Source organism: Lactuca virosa, chromosome 9 (assembly GCF_052849685.1).
Source record: "Lactuca virosa cultivar CGN04683 chromosome 9, Lactuca_virosa_CGN04683_v6, whole genome shotgun sequence".
Lineage (NCBI taxonomy): Eukaryota > Viridiplantae > Streptophyta > Magnoliopsida > Asterales > Asteraceae > Lactuca > Lactuca virosa.
Window position 1 is genome coordinate 25,398,437 of NC_136434.1, and position 16,225 is coordinate 25,414,661.

Sequence of the window (16,225 nt, forward strand, 5' to 3'; positions counted from 1 at the left end):
AAAAAAAAAAAAGAAAACGCTGCCAAAACAACGATTCAATTAAGCTAGTATCTCTTTTAACAAAATGCATACTAAATTGACAAGTTGAAAGAATGATTAAGGACATTATTACTTTTCCGTTAAAATAATAAATCAACATTCCAATTCCTTAATTTCAATTAAGATGTTATGCCGATCACTAAAAGAGATTGAAAGAAGATACAAAAGGGAACATCCAACTAATAACAGTTAGATCATCCCCATTTTACGTACAAGTAAAATTGTTAACAATTGTATTTTTTTAATAAAATCCTTGCCATTAAGAAAAAAAAAATTGTTAACAATTGTAAATTTGAATTTCAAATGAAAAACCAATACACTAAAAACTATTTTTAATAATTTTTCATAATACATCGGGATATTCGAAATATCCGAAAATTTCACATTCTACTATCCGTATACGAATCCGAAAAACCAGATATCCGGATTTTATTATCCAAAATTTCGGATCGGATGTTCGGATGCGGATATTTTCAAACACCCTTAGTTGTAGCCATTTCTATGAGCATCAGAGTAAGAATTTTCTTGTTGGGACAACAAAAAAATCGTACATATTCGACACATTTTTGGTTTTTATAATGTTAGAAACAATATATTAAGTATAATGTTTTATATATGATAATACTCCGTATAATAAAAATCAAACAGGTGATTCCTCGTCGGCAGATCTTCGTAAGATGTATCTCCATATCCTCCTCTTAATTTTTTCACGAGCAAGATGAATCATGGACAACAAAAGGGCCGATGCCATCGACACACCACTGATGAGAAAGAGACCTCGAAGCCCATAAAGGTTCAAGATTTTTAGTGAAGGGGAAGAAAAATCCTTTGACATCGATGCATATTGAAGTTTTAACCATTTATCCTCTAATGCTTTCAATGTCCCGTCTTCCCGCATCTTCGCTATCTCAGTCGACATCTCTCTGGCCAAGGGTGAACCTTTCTGGAATGCCTGCAATCGTAACTACGTTAGGCATGGAAACAGGTTCAATGTAGAGTTATGGAAGAAGCCTAAAGGATTAGAGAATGATACATCATCATTCTATACGTATGTATGATTATATGCCATGTTGGCAACATTTAGATTGTGCATAGCCGGAGCACTTTGTTAGAGACTGTAACAATCCATATACGATATGTATAATTTTTTTCTCTCTGTATTTTGAAAATATTATGATACAAAGAGAAGGCTAGCTAGGAGATCTTCGTAGTTTAATATATATATATATATATATATATATATATATATATATATATATATATATATATATATATACTAATTAATACTCTAACAAAGAACACTCACAAAGCCGAAACCATTGGTGGTGGATGCTGTTGCAATCAAGGAGAAGTCAGACGCATAATACAATGCAAGGTTTGATCTGATATACAGAATCTCAGCGACAAGTGCATCAACACCTCCACTGTTTATTGCTTTAGCGTAGTCCGCAGTTGTATATAGTTTCGCCAAATTAGGGTCGACAGGTTTTAGTTTATTAAAGGCAACTCCTCCCAGGGGCGAAAGAACCTGGAAGAATCCGGTAGAGATATCATTCATTCCAATTTGTTGTACTGTTAAAACTGAACTCAAAGTTGCAGTGTAACTTGACGTGAGCACAAGCACCACAAAAATCCAAACAACGACCACGAATCTTGATAGATTACTTTGCAGCTTCTCCCCTGCAGTTTCCAATCACCAACTCATTTTCCAAAAAGATTTAAGGTGCACATTTTGTGGGTGTGAAGATCGATGTTATGTTACTGTTCAAGCAGATGAAAACTTTTAGTAAATTGAGATTAGAGAGCTTACTGTGAGCATAAACGAGGGTTGAAAAGGCAAACCAGAGGGTTGTAAAGAGTTGTTGTCTCGGTGAACCTTGAAATTCATCGTTGCTACGATGTTCAATAAACCAAATGACAAACCCCAAAAAGAGAAAGAAACAAGAAGTTGTGATCCAAAGATTTGCACTAAGAGGATTCAAAAAGATCCACATGCTATTCTTGGCGTTTCGGGCAACTGTCCCTGTTCCCAGATCAGTGAAGGGCAATGTGAAGTCGACATAGAGAGATCTATTTGCTGTGATTGTAAAATCCCCGATAGCAGCATCATATTCCTGATACAATCCGACATATCACATTAGCCAAAAACCATATAACTGCTGTAGCTAGATCATGCCTACATTCATGCCATTCTACAAATAATCCCATAGTTTTGCACATACCTTACTAAAGATTTTGTCGATTGCATCATTGTAAGTCATATCCTTATAAGAGAACGGAATAACCTCAATCCCTACTCCATAGTCCAAGGCGTTAAATGCAGCATTGAAAACATCACCACAGAAGCCGCTTGCAGCCGATTGATTTGTTCTTGGATCAACACTTATTTGTGCTATATTTTGGAATCTGCTGGTACTTGGAAACAGAATTCTGAGCTTCTTTTTGCCATTTGTTTGTAGCATCCTGCGTTTTGGATTAATGCTTGTGGTCCCACCCGGCCACATGATACTTTCCAGGCCATGATAATTGGAAGAAGAAGACTTTGTTTTTCCAATTTCTTTCACAAATTCACCATCAGTACCCATCATCCAGAACCCAACCCTCCTATCACCCTTACCAATCACATTCACCACTTCCATGACTTTGGTGATGATCCTCCCATTCATAAGCTTGAATTCACCACCTAAACCATGGAACTTGACTCTTAACATCTCATCTAAAAGTAGTGATGTGCCAATATTAGTACCCAATTCTTTCGAAGCTAATCCTCTAGTTTGTTCCCTCTCAACTGCCATGGCAAGTGCGTAAACTGCATCATATGCCCATATACCATTGGAATCTACCTCCTTAAACTCCATAAAAGGGTCCAAAGCATAATGTTCCTTTCTCCATTTCGAAATAAATTCCCGAAGCTCCCTTGATGCAGGAAAATATGATCTGAAACCTAGAGCCCCCTGCATTGATTCGATTGCTTCAGAATCCATGGAATCCAAGTAGTTTGTAGTCTTACTTGTTACGATCCACATGTATCCTTCGTCCATCATGCCTAACTCTTTTGCCATGGAGAAAACATTGGTTGCTAGAGAAGGTGACGCATGCACCACAAACACCAAGGCTTGCATAGTTTGAAGCTTACGAAGCTCTTCCCACATTTGTTCATTGTTGGAAGAGGCTGTAATGAAGCTAGTATACGTAACATATATGTTTTTTTCTTGAAACGAACTAACCATATAAGTAGCCATTTCTCTCCCGTTTGTAGTGTCCTCACAGATAACTATCATATTCTTGGCTTTAAAGGATTCTACCATGGCAGCAATGCCTTTGAACTGTGTGGTTTCATCCTGTGTGATCCCAAGAAGATTAGGATTTGTATTCGAAAAGGGAGTTGTTGAGAAGGAAAGAATCGGTATGTTAGCCTTGTCTTCCAAGACCTCCAAGAATCTTTCTTCAACCGTTGATTCTGGACCTATTATCGCTTGCACCTCGGTGTTCTCCAAAAGATTGAGAGCTGAATGTCCATGCATGAAACCTATATTAGTATTCAAAAATAAAATTTTACCAAGTATAAGTATTTGAAAGAGAAAAGGAAAGAAAGAGAGTACCCGCGGACAAGGCATATAACGGTTCTCCTTTGGTATCCCTGGTTATAAAAACTATCCTTGTTTTGTAGTCAGGATTGGCTTTGTAAAAGTCAGAGATAGCCATGGTAACGCAATGATAAATGACCTTCCCTACCCCTGATTCCATGTCAAGAATCACTCCCACCTGTATGTCCTTGTAAGTTGGATCTTCATGTGCTGTTAAAAGGGTTTGAAAGCTAAGCAACATCAATATCAGAAATGGAAATAACCTGCAATTCGCCATTGATAACAGAAGGTTTAAGTTTCCTGCAGCTATTGGTTGATCATCAGTATTACACAGTGACACTTATACAAGGTGAATAAAGAAATCGGGGTCATTCAAAACGAAGACATGTGCCATATTGGACCTTCGAGTAGTTATTAATGTCAAATGTATATATGATCTCATGACAATGATATTTGACTTTTTGTTTGGCCGCCATGAAATTTTTGGCATTGACTACCTCAAAAAAACTTGTTCACTGTTTGTTGGTCTAAACCGTTGAATTAAAAGAATAATTATGTTTTTTATTTTATAATTAATCAGCATTAGACACCGTTTTGGCAACATCGATGCCTTCAGATGAAAATAAGATATATCGCAACTGCACAGGCATTTCGTCGAGCATTTGCTGTGCGTCTGTAAACAGGCAAGATAATTCATACACCCGAACAACATGAAGCTCCGTTAATAACGCTCTTGTCACATCACACATGGTCATCGCGAGGTGGACAATCGCATCTCCTTCTTAAGAATATGTAATACAGACCCGTAAATATCATAGTTGAGTTTTATCGAATTGTAATATTTTTATTTATATGAATTAATGTTTTTTGTCAGAGATTTTTTTTTTTTTTTTTGTAAACATAACGTGAGTTTAAAACAACAAATTAGATAGGATAGATTGAAATTAATCATATATATATATATATATATATATATATATATATATATATATATATATATATATATATATATATATATATATATATATATATTGATGAATATAATAATATCTTAGTTCCATTTAAACACCGTAAGAGAACAACAATCATATAGTTTTTTTCGGTGCCATGTCATTACCACATCAACAACTCAAAAAGTTTTACAAACACCGATTAGACTTGAGGGAGTCGATCTCGCCAAGCCCTCGCCAAGGAAAATGCCAAGCTTGCTTGACACGTTGTAAACCACCCCTTAGCATAGCTAAGGGCTTCTTTAGCGTGAGGAAAGAGGAGAGAGATAGAGGGAGAAGGTGTGTGACTTTTTTTTTGATTGATTGACTTTTTTTTTCAAAGGTATGCTACCACTCCTTAGCTTTATGTTATGCTTATGTGACATGTCTTAGCATGCACCACCGCTCCCTCTAGCCTTATAGAAAAGTTTTTTTTCACCTTCTTTTATGGGCCGCATAATATTAGTCTTATATAAATATATAGCTTGATGAATATAATAATATTATTTTGTGAAAAGTTCTATCCATGAAAAAAAACTTAGATTTTGAAAAAGCTCCACCAATAGCTTTTAATTTTAAAAATCTCCCAAAAAGCTCTTTTTGTGGATGCTCTAAACCATACTTAATTAGCAATACCACATTGTAAAAACAAGTTATCGACATCTTCAACTTCCTTTTCATAAGTCGACCACAAAGTAGGAGTATCTATCCCTCTAGCCTCGAAATTAAGTCTAGTAGGAATCCTATTAAGCATCGCCGTCCAAATTAAGACATTTAGTTTTATGAGGTGGATATTCCAAGGAGTAGGAATACTTTCATCTCTCAATGTTACTTCATCAATATATTGTCTTGTGCAAACAACCGAAAAAAACATCACTCGTTTTCACCTCCCACGGCCACTTGTCCCGTTCCAAGCTCGGTACAAAAGCTGCCAAACACACCCTCAAAGCCGAGAGTTGATCAAATTCATCCCCACACCCTTATTGGTCTTCTCCACGCCCACATCCCAAAATCCATTAAGCCATTGGTCCGTAATTAAGTAATATTTTTGGGTCTCTAGCGCATAAATTCTTTGAAACGGGTCCACGAGCTTCGAATTCCCCATCCAAAGGTCTTGCCAAAAATGAGTAGAAGACCTGTCCCAACTTTCTTCCTCCGAGTGATAACCGGAATAATACCCTTATTGTTGAGCCGCTACATGGATTGATTGATCATAATGTACTCGTACAAAGCTTAGAAAAGTTATGACTAAAGTTTGAAACCTATCAATTCACACTCTCCTAATCTATAAATAATTATAATTGGGTTAATTGCGAAATAACAATGTATTTTACCAAAATTACTGATTATAACAATGTACTTCAAGTATTACTCATAATACACCCTACTTTCAGTTTGTTTACAATCATAGCAATCAATTGCCTTCTCGATTGTTTACTTAGCTTACGTGTGGGTCACATAGAAGTAGTACATTAAAGTAGGAAATTAAGAACTTGACAAAAACACCAAGATTAACAAAAACAAAGTGATATTTTAGACATCGAAGGCCCAACTTCTAGCGTCTTTAACCAGAACATAAGTAGAGCCTTTTGTCCTGATAAATGTAGCTTTTTATGTGCATTTCTGTCATGAGCACCAAAATTCTGTCTTGTAACTAAAGAAGCTACTTTTACTACCATCACTAGAATCTATAAATCACTCTCCTTTCCCTATGGATCCTTTTCACTTCAGAATTTAAGGAACTATGAGATTAGTTAGTTCAATGAGAATAGGTAACAAACCAGAGTACCCAAGTTATAAAAAAAAAAAATCAAAAACCATACACATTTGATTTTTATGTGAAAGTAAAATAGTTGATATATAACCTTATGAAAAGGTCAAATTGTTGATTCCTCATTACTAACATGTCCATGTATTTCATGCTCCATATGTGCATCTTAACTTTGACATGCAATTTTTCGTGAACAAGATGAACCACATACACCAAAAGTGCTAATGTCATTGACACACCGTTGATAAGAAAAAGACCTCGAAGGCTGTATAGATTCAAGACCTTTGGTGAAGGAGGGTTTGACATGATTGCAGATTGACGTTTCAACCATTTATCCTCTAATGCTTTCAATGTGCCCTCTTCCCGCATCTTTCCTATCTGAGTCGACATCTCTCCAGCCAAAGGGCAAACCTTTCTGGAATGCCTATAAATTAACGAATAGGAAACAGGATTGAGTTGGAATTATGGAAGAAGCAATTAATAATTAAGGATGACAAAGCACTCACAAAGCCAAAACCATTAGTGGTGGATGCTGTTGCAATCAAGGAGAAGTCATCAGCCGAATACATTGCAAGGAATGATTTGACGTACAGGATCTCAGCCACATATGCATCAACACTTCCACTTGTTAATGCTTTAGCAAACTCCTCTGAGTGTATATAGTTTTGCCAAATTGGCGTCCACAAGTTTAAATTTTTTCAAAAGCAACTGTTCCTAGAGGTGAAACACCCAGGAATCCGATAGACTTCTCCTTCATTCCAATCTGTTGTACTGTTAAAACTGAACTCAAAGTTGCAGTGTAGCTTGACGTGAGCACAAGCACCACAAAAACCCAAACAATGACCACGAATCTTGATAGATTACTTTGCAGCTTCTCCCCTGCAGTTTCCAGTCACCAACATGTCTAAGGTATCGATTTTAATGCTCAACAAGATCAAATATTTAACTGAATCAAAATTGGAGTAAGAGTGCTTATGGTGAGCATAAACAAGGATTGAAAAGGAAAACCAGAGGGTGGTTCCTATTTGTTGTATAGTTGAACCTTGAAACTCTTTGTTTGTATGATGTTCGATAAACCAAATGACAAACCCCAAAAAGAGAAAGAAACAAGCACTTGTGATCCAAAGACCCGCACTAAAAGGATCTAAGAAGATCCACATGCTGTTCTTGGCGTTTCGGGCTATTATACCAACTCCAAGATCATTGAAGGGAATTGTGAAGTCAATATAGAGAGATCTATTTGTTGTGATTATAAAATCCCCGATAGCAGCATCATATTTGCTGATCTAGAAAAAATCAAATGTCAACTACCTGGAAATTAATCTCTTTGCTCCATTTTATTATATGCATTCAAAGATGAGCATATGGTCAAAACAAAGAGATCATCAAGGATGTAATAAAATGTATAATTAAATCAAATATGGACCCGACATGGATACTTCAATAAGTGCATGCATTAAGGTAAGATTTGCAAATATGCTCATTCAAGAAAAACTTCTAGTGGTCTTCTTTTTTAAGGCCAGAGAAGCAATCTTTTCACTACACCAAATAGAAACAATATTACATGAATTATGGGGTATAAAAGTGACAAAGGTGAAAAGGGAGAAAACTTGACCTTTTCAATCAGTCATCAGCTAGGGCTATTACTCCATAGGAGGCATAATGACTCTCTTTGGAAAGGTAATTCTTGACAAACCATCAATCATAAGAGCCCAACAAACAATATCCTATGTACAAACACGTTTAAGCCCTCTTGGCTGTTAGGATCGAGACACTTAACACACCACTCTAAACACAAGAACAACAAAGATTTAAGGTGGTTCGGTCTATTTCTGACCTACGTCCACACGAGGATAACTAGGAGTGTATATATTTTTTCTGTGAAGTTTGTGATGGATACATCCTTACAAATACAGAGCAATCTCATTTATAGAGATTGAAATTGAGAAAGTATATTAAAAAAGAAAAAAAACATCCGGGTCTTCATCCACTACCTCAAAACATGGATGTCCCCTTTTTCTTTCTCCATGTTTTCTGGCTTTCCTTGTTTCCTGCCACTTCTTTTGACTAGCCCAATGGCTTCACACTCAACAATCTCCTACTTGAAGCCACGAAACAATCTTCACCATAGCTTCAACTGTGTATCTGTATTTCTGTAAAAACTTTTGATCTTGACTCCTTCCTAGTTACCCTGGCCTTCTCTTCAATTGACCTGAAGGCTAGTTGAAGCTTCCGTTAGCTCCAACACGTCAGTCATGGCTAAGTCTGCCACTGACCTGTTCTCTGTCTCCACCGGCTCCCACTGAAATGAACTGCCCGATCCTGGAACATCCTGAGAACAAACGACACTCTCCATGTGAAACAGATAATCTGGAGAGACTTTTACAGATGGAATACTGGTTCTCTTAACCCACTGTGTTCTGGGTATTCTAGCTGAAACAAAGCCCATGCTCCCACTGCTATGAATGCCCTTGACTGGTTTTTCTGAACCGTTCCAAACACGTTCAACCTGAATCTGACCTGTGACTATGGGCTTGCCATCTGCAAAGCAAACCTTCTTCTGTCCACGAGACTCTATGAACCGGATTTTGTTTTTCTTCTGAACTGGGACAGTTACTCCCTCAGATGGTAATCTGACCATATATAATGAACCCCTCTTATGTCCACGAGCTATCACAAGATTTCCTTTGACAACCTTCCACTGCCCATTCCTGAACTTAACCTCGTGCCCCTGTTCATCCAACTGCCCAACAGAAATCAACTGTTTCTTCAGACTTGGAATTACCCGGACATCCTTCAAAGTCCATGGACCAACTGGAGTCTTCAAATCTAAGTCACCTATGCTCGTCACATCAAGAACCTCATCGTTCGCCAGTCTTACCTTACCAAAATCTCCTTCTTTCAGATTCTGCAGTGCTTCACGGCTGTGGGTAGCGTGAAATGAAGCACCCGAATCCATAACCCAGGAATCCACATTGCTCTCCACACTACAGATCAAAACATCATCATCTGAATGGTCTACTGCAGCGTTAACTTCTTTCTTGTCTTTTGGACATTGATTCCTGAAATGTCCAACCTCTTTACAGTTCCAACAAGTCACATCATTTCGAGTCCTCGACTGACTCCTTCTCCTGTTCCCGCTCCCACTACCTCTGTTATTTCTTCTACCTCTGACCGCATTCAATTGTTCACTTGATGATTCCCCGGAATTTCTTCGTCTGACGTCTTCGCCTAGAATTAAATCCCGAATTCCTTCAAAAGTGAGCCCTTTCGATCCTGTGGAACTAGTAACGGCTGTAACTGTTCCAGACCAACTGTCAGGTAATGATGATAACAATAGTAAAGCTTGAACTTCATCCTCGAACTTTATTCCCACTGACCCAAGTCTAGATAAAATCGAGTTTAAATTGTTGATGTGCACTGTAACTGAACTTCCTTCCCTCATCCTCGTGTTGACTAGTTCCCGAATCAGGAAGACTTTATTTGCTGCCGACGGCTTCTCGTACATATTAGACAATGCCTCCATGATTCCCTTTGCCGAGGTCTCCTTCAAAATATTGAAGGCAACATCCTTTGACAACGTCAGTCTAATAAATGCCTTGGCCTTCTTATCCAAAGTCTCCCAGTTTGTCTGTGTCATCTCCTCCGGTTTTTCACCTAAAACTGCGTCCAAGTCTTTCTGTACGAGCAAATCTTCAATTTGCATCTTCCACCAACCAAAATCTTTCCCATCAAACTTCTCAATCTGAAGCTTACTGCTTTCTGCCATTTTCTGAAAGAACAATGACCTATCTTGCAATTTTCTGGAAATTCAGGGGCCAAATTGCAAATTTTCAAATCTGCTACAGTGTTGCTACAGTTTCTGCTGACGTCACCGCTGACGTCGTGCTACAGTTCCTGCTACAGTGTCGTCTTCTCCGTCGGAACTTCGGTGCTACAGTGTCGTCTTCTCCGGCGAGTTCAGGTGCTACAGTGTCGTCTTCTCCGGCGAACTGGTTTTTTTCGGTAACTATTCCGGCAAACCTTTGACCGGCGATTTGGACGTCTTCCGGTGGTCAAAAAATTCAGAAAAAAATATTTTCGGAATCTTCGGAACGAGACCTTTCCAACGGTATACACCAAAATCGTTTTTTTACGAAAAAAAATTTCGACCAAAAAACTGAAAATCACCTTCTGGAGCTAAAACCTTTCTCTGATACCACTTGTTAGGATCGAAACACTTAACACACCACTCTAAACACAAGAACAACAAAGATTTAAGGTGGTTCGGTCTATTTCTGACCTACGTCCACACGAGGGTAACTAGGAGTGTATATATTTTTTCTGTGAAGTTTGTGATGGATACATCCTTACAAATACAGAGCAATCTCATTTATAGAGATTGAAATTGAGAAAATATATTAAAAAAGAAAAAAAACATCCGGGTCTTCATCCACTACCTCAAAACATGGATGTCCCCTTTTTCTTTCTCCATGTTTTCTTGCCACTACCTCAAAACATGGATGTCCCCTTTTTCTTTCTCCATGTTTTCTGGCTTTCCTTGTTTCCTGCCACTTCTTTTGACTAGCCCAATGGCTTCACACTCAACATTGGCTTCAATCATAACCTGCCCTTAGAAGAAGAAACATAAATAATCTCCTTCAACCATTTCATCGAACTCTTGCTTTGCATCTCTAAATTGCCCACGTTCACCATTTAACACCAGAAGCTTCATCGCACCTAGGAGACAATTATAAAGAGGGAGAATACGTCTACTAGACTACTACTACTTCTAGAATCCATATTGTCATTAACGTTGTGTTCCCAGTGAAAGCATCGAGTTGAAGCCCAATAGAATATGTCTAACATCAACTATGAGTCATTATCCAAGAATGTACCATTTAATATGTTAGAATCTCTGATATAACTGCCATACTCTTTAAATCTCATAATTGTCATATTCTTGAAATTTTAATCTTAGGATGATGTGGTTCAACGTTTTCCCATTATGGAAATTATTTACGACTTAAAAACCCTCTGCAAAGGTACACCATAAATTCAAAAAGATAACTTCATGACTGAAAATAAAAACAAAACTGTAAATCTTATCTTTAGAAACTGAAATAATATTAAAATTAATATAGATAATTAAACCAATATATGAGAAAAGCAAACTACCTAACATGGCGAGTACTTTAGTTGGTGAATTTTGTTAAAGAAAAAATAACCCATCAATTTGATATAATCATTATTAATTCTGATTGGGTAATCAAATAACCGGAAAATATACAATATCGAAAAGTGGTAATTTTGTGATCACTTCGAAACTTGGATGTAGCTGAAGTATGGCAGATAAGATGGGATGTGAAAAGAAGAACTCGTATTTCAACAATTGTTAGTAATCAACTACACATATATTCTTTACATAGTGGGTTTTCTTTTTCTTAATTCACCTATTAATTTGGATTATAATAACAGGAATCGGTTAACCTTAATCTACTAGACTACTATTACGTTTTTCTCTTTTTTTACTATATAATTACTCAATTAATCATAGTCACAAGATCAATTATGATCAATAATCTGAAATTATTTTTACATTTTATAATTTTATATTTTCTCGTAACTTCTTGTTGTTAAAGGATCCTAAAACTACAATAAGCTTAATTTATTCGCCGCACCAGGGGCGGCGGCTCCACACCGACCTAGTGGTCGGCACGGCACAAGTCACAGGCCATTTCAAAAGAATTTCAAAGGCTGCCCCACATAATAGTCGGTTCTTAGTTGAAAAACAACAGAAGAAGGGTCTAAGGGTTGGTTGGTATTGTTTAAAAGACTGAAAATGAGAACTAAAAACAAGACACAGGAAAGAGAGCGACAGGCAGATCAGCAAAAAGAAAGAAGGAAAAAACGGAAAGAATTACAGGAACGTCACCGACCGTGGCACCGTCGTGCTCCGCCGGATCGCCCCTGCAAAGGCTGCCGCCATTTGGAAAATTTCCAGGTCCACCCCTGTTTAGTTTCAAGTCTTTTTATTGCATCTCTTTACACCACACCCCTTTGACGTTTGGTGGAACATAATTATGGATCCAAAATTAGTGTACGAATATGACCAATTTATGCAACAAGTGGGGTCTTGCAAAAATATTACAGAAGAATACCTATCTTCCTTGGGTCTCTTAGTATTCCAGTCATATCAGCAAAACAGGTTCAGTGAACCTATGCCATGGATTGGGGTCTATATCGCCTTAGCCTCTCTGTTTTGCATCCTTGCAATGGTGGCTGATTTATTACATGGTTTGAGAAACAGACAACTATGGTTTCCATGTAAATGTTTCACCATGAATGCTGCTTCTCTAACTGTGATAGCGGTTGCAATGAAGCTACCTGTTGATCTAAATAATCAAATGCCTGGCTACGTGGATCAGGCTGCAAAGCTTGGAAGCATGGGCTTTATGTGCACCATTATGGCTAATTTATTGCCTTCTCTAGCAACCATGGACAAAAAAGAACTCGTCTCAAACATCATAGCTTTAGGTATTCTGGTAATCACTTTGGTTGTGAATGTTTGCATTCAAATAACCACAGGACTCCTCTCCTTTCATGGAGATGAGGCTGCTGAAACCTTTGGTCAGGTTCTTCTTTCAGGAACTTTTCCAGCAGGGGCATATCTAACAGCTCACCGCTTCATACCAGCCATTTATGTGAGTGTGTTGCTCATGTTGCTGATTATATATGCATGTTCCTCTCTCGCAATTCTCAAGTCCAAACAGATTTTAGAATCGAAATACCAAGCAGCTCATGAAACAATTTTAAAGGATAAAGAGCTGCTGCAACAACCAGGAAGATTACTAACTGTTGAGAAACTAACACAGCATGTGAGCAATTACTGGATCATGGCAGGAACCGGAAGTCCCCAATTCATGACAGCTTGCTCTGCTACAACCTCTGCTTCTGGGGTAATATGTGCTTTTACTACAGTCCTACACATTCTTATTATGGTTTCAAATACTGGATCCCTAAAGGACTTTCAGTCGGATTACAAGTGGTCAATGTTGGTGATTCTTGTAATACAATTGATCGGAACCATACTTGGTACAATTGCTCCACTTTGTAGATGTTTTGCAGTTTTAAGCTTTAAGCTCTCTGTAAAATGGATTTGGAACCATATCAATGTCTCTACAGTAGAGAGCTACTGGACTGAGAAGTTATCTGACTGGAAACAAAGTAGCATACCATTCCCATGTGGCAACCGCAAATGCAAGATTGTCATTGAGAATGTGAAAATCCTGATTCTCAACGTCTGTATAGGATTTCAAAAGACAGTTGTGGTAACATGCAAAATGATAGCAGTGATTCCACTTCTCTTTGTGATATGTGTCTTGTCTTGTTTCGGTTGTTGGAAGTGGTTAAAAGCCATGTTTTTTAGCACCCCAAGTATTGTGTTGGAAAAAAATCCCGAGCAACTAGATAAAGATAAAGATCTCAGCCGGTGTGTTTTGCAACTTCAAGACGACATGGAGTTTCCTGAGAGAACATTGAAAGGCATTTTAAAATCTGTGAACCGATTGATCCAAAAGGCTGTAAAACAACAACCCAACAATCTTATGAAGCTTTTAAAGGAATCTAGAGGTTTTGAAGGGGTTGAAAAGTTTGACAGCCTTCTTGTTCCACCTTTACTATCAAAACAATATCTCACTTGCTGGAGCTTAACATTGGTATCTTTGACAACCGTCGCCATTTCTCTCCCAAACATCCAAAACAACATTGTTGATTGCTTGTTGAGCAGTGTGAGTGAAGGTCTCGTGTATGTCACACTTGTGGAAGAAACCCTTAACACTACCAATGACCATGTAACCATTCAAAAAGCAGCTAAAACTTTATGGCTACAAGTTGAAGTCTACCACAAATGGTTAGGAAACAAGCTAACAAAACCTGATCCTCAAGCAAATACAGTAGGCCAGATTCTTGGATGGTTGAGAGATACAGCTAAGAACATTGTCACTGATTTGGAAACAATTGATATTGGAAGCCGCAATAATGATAAGTCTATATGCAGGTTTATTTCTGCCAATTCAATGTATCATATCATTGAAACAATCATGCTTTCCTACAATGACAACATTGACCTCGTTACCCAAGAGGAACTATTTGCACAATTATTATCTATTATTGGTGACATATTGGCTGCGTGTCTCACCAACTTACCCCAAGTCATAGCTGTGAAATGCCATGCAAGTACCATTGAGAAAAGGGAGACGAGTGTCCATGTTGCAGCTCAACTTCTTGGTGAGACTATGCAAATAATCAACACCCTTAAAGATCGCCAACTTCCAAGCTTGAATCTAGATGAATTGGCATATATTGAAAAGTGGTGTGCTTATTTTACGTCTCCCTTCCCTTAGAAATCATTTATGTTCTTCAAGTAGCCAGGAAGTTCATGAAGATTTGTCCTGACCAGGGTGTAGTTTTCCCTTTTTTCTTTAATTTACCAATTTACTCTTTTACCCTTGTTTTTTTGGAATAGAATTTACCAAATACCAAAAAACAAATTATCAACTTATTGTGTGTTTGTACTTTGTACTGTGCATAATCTAATGATTTAATCCATTTTTTTATCCTTTCTAAACTCCATTTTAATAAAGCATATAAGCAATTCTAATAAAAAAAGCATAAGTTGTTTCAAATAACGAATCCCAAACACCCCTTTAGTCCTTATGGGCCACCTGTATACATGATAATGTACATGACTATTGTTATATACGCAAAATTTGGTATGACATAGCACTAAAATTTTCTATATTATACTTTTACATTAGAAAAAGATAAGATGCGAATCTTTTAGGCGCACTAACAAGTAAAATTAGACTTCCTAGAGAAGCTCAATAAATGGGAAAACATCAAACATTGGGTCATAAAGAACGGACAAAAAAGGGTCCTACTTTTAACACACCACCCTACCCTACATCATTAGACATATTTTTTAATCGAATGATTATAAATTATTACCATATAATTATCATTGACCATACTTTTTAAGTCATTATCACAATATAATTATTTTTTATCAACTTTTATTATTAGTTTATTATAACTTAATCAATAAATCATTATTAATTATTAATTATAATTTCATTATTAACTTTATTAATATTAATAATTTTAAATTTATTTTTTATTAAGATAAAAAAACAACAATAATATTGTTTTTATAATATAATAACATAAATAATATTATAAAAAAATAAATTTTCATCATTTTTTTTAATCGTAAACCCACAAACGTAATAGTTTTTTCCATTACCATAAACCTAATTTTCAAAAACTCTTTATTTTTTGTTATAACGTGCCTGTTTTATTTAAAAGTGCAGTTTTTTTTATAAAACGTGGAATTTTGTTTTAAAACATGAAGTTTTTAAAAAAATGTGCTGTTTTCTTTTAATAAAAAGTGCTGTTTATTTTTTATTTTTTTATTTTTTTAGGTGCAGTTTTTGTAAATCATGCAGTTTTTTTAAAACATGTAGCTTTTTGTTAAAGATTACAGTTTTTTATAAAAAAAAATATACTTATTTATTGATTCATAATTATATTAAAAAATTAAAAATAAAAAATATTGCGCCATCAATAAGAAAAAAATGTTGACTTTGATTTATTACTTTGAGTTTAATAAATAAATAAATAAATATATAAAAATTACATATAGTAATATTTTGTGTTAACCGAAAATTATTATTAAAATAAGTAATATCCTAATAATAATAGTAATAAAATAATATTAATAATAATTATTATATTTTTTAGTCATAATTTAATAAAATAATATTAATAATAATTAGTATATTTTTTAGTCATAATTTAAT

At 36.3% G+C, this 16,225-nt stretch overlaps 2 protein-coding genes and 1 long non-coding RNA gene across 3 annotated transcripts; 1 reads left to right on the forward strand and 2 right to left on the reverse strand.

The window, feature by feature from the left end:
• Positions 1-427: 427 nt before the first annotated feature.
• Positions 428-4,518, reverse strand: LOC145136262 (glutamate receptor 1.4-like). Its single transcript, XM_079070418.1, has 5 exons — positions 3,642-4,518; positions 2,262-3,547; positions 1,850-2,153; positions 1,346-1,719; positions 428-991 (listed from the first exon to the last, which is right to left on the reverse strand). Exons 1-5 carry the CDS (start codon positions 3,901-3,903, stop codon positions 680-682), a joined length of 2,538 nt encoding a protein of 845 aa, XP_078926544.1. The 5' UTR covers positions 3,904-4,518; the 3' UTR covers positions 428-679.
• A 1,987-nt stretch (positions 4,519-6,505) lies between these two features.
• LOC145141033 (uncharacterized) lies at positions 6,506-8,263 on the reverse strand. The gene is made up of 3 exons (XR_013722407.1): positions 7,429-8,263; positions 6,893-7,265; positions 6,506-6,810 (listed from the first exon to the last, which is right to left on the reverse strand). It is a non-coding gene; the product is annotated as an uncharacterized LOC145141033 (long non-coding RNA).
• Positions 8,264-12,448: 4,185 nt separating this feature from the next.
• LOC145139051 (uncharacterized) lies at positions 12,449-14,770 on the forward strand. The gene has a single exon (XM_079073007.1). The coding sequence runs from the start codon at positions 12,449-12,451 to the stop codon at positions 14,768-14,770; it is 2,322 nt and encodes a 773-aa protein (XP_078929133.1).
• Positions 14,771-16,225: the final 1,455 nt, after the last annotated feature.

Coding starts and splice junctions, on each gene's coding strand:
- LOC145139051 (XM_079073007.1), top strand. CDS start 12,449: ATGGATCCAAAATTAGTGTACGAATATGACCAATTTATGCAACAAGTG.
- LOC145136262 (XM_079070418.1), bottom strand. CDS start 3,903: ATGGCGAATTGCAGGTTATTTCCATTTCTGATATTGATGTTGCTTAGC. Junction 3,548..3,641: donor GTTATATGCCTTGTCCGCGG/GTACTCTCTTTC, acceptor ATGGACATTCAG/CTCTCAATCTTTTGGAGAAC. Junction 2,154..2,261: donor TCGACAAAATCTTTAGTAAG/GTATGTGCAAAA, acceptor GGATTGTATCAG/GAATATGATGCTGCTATCGG.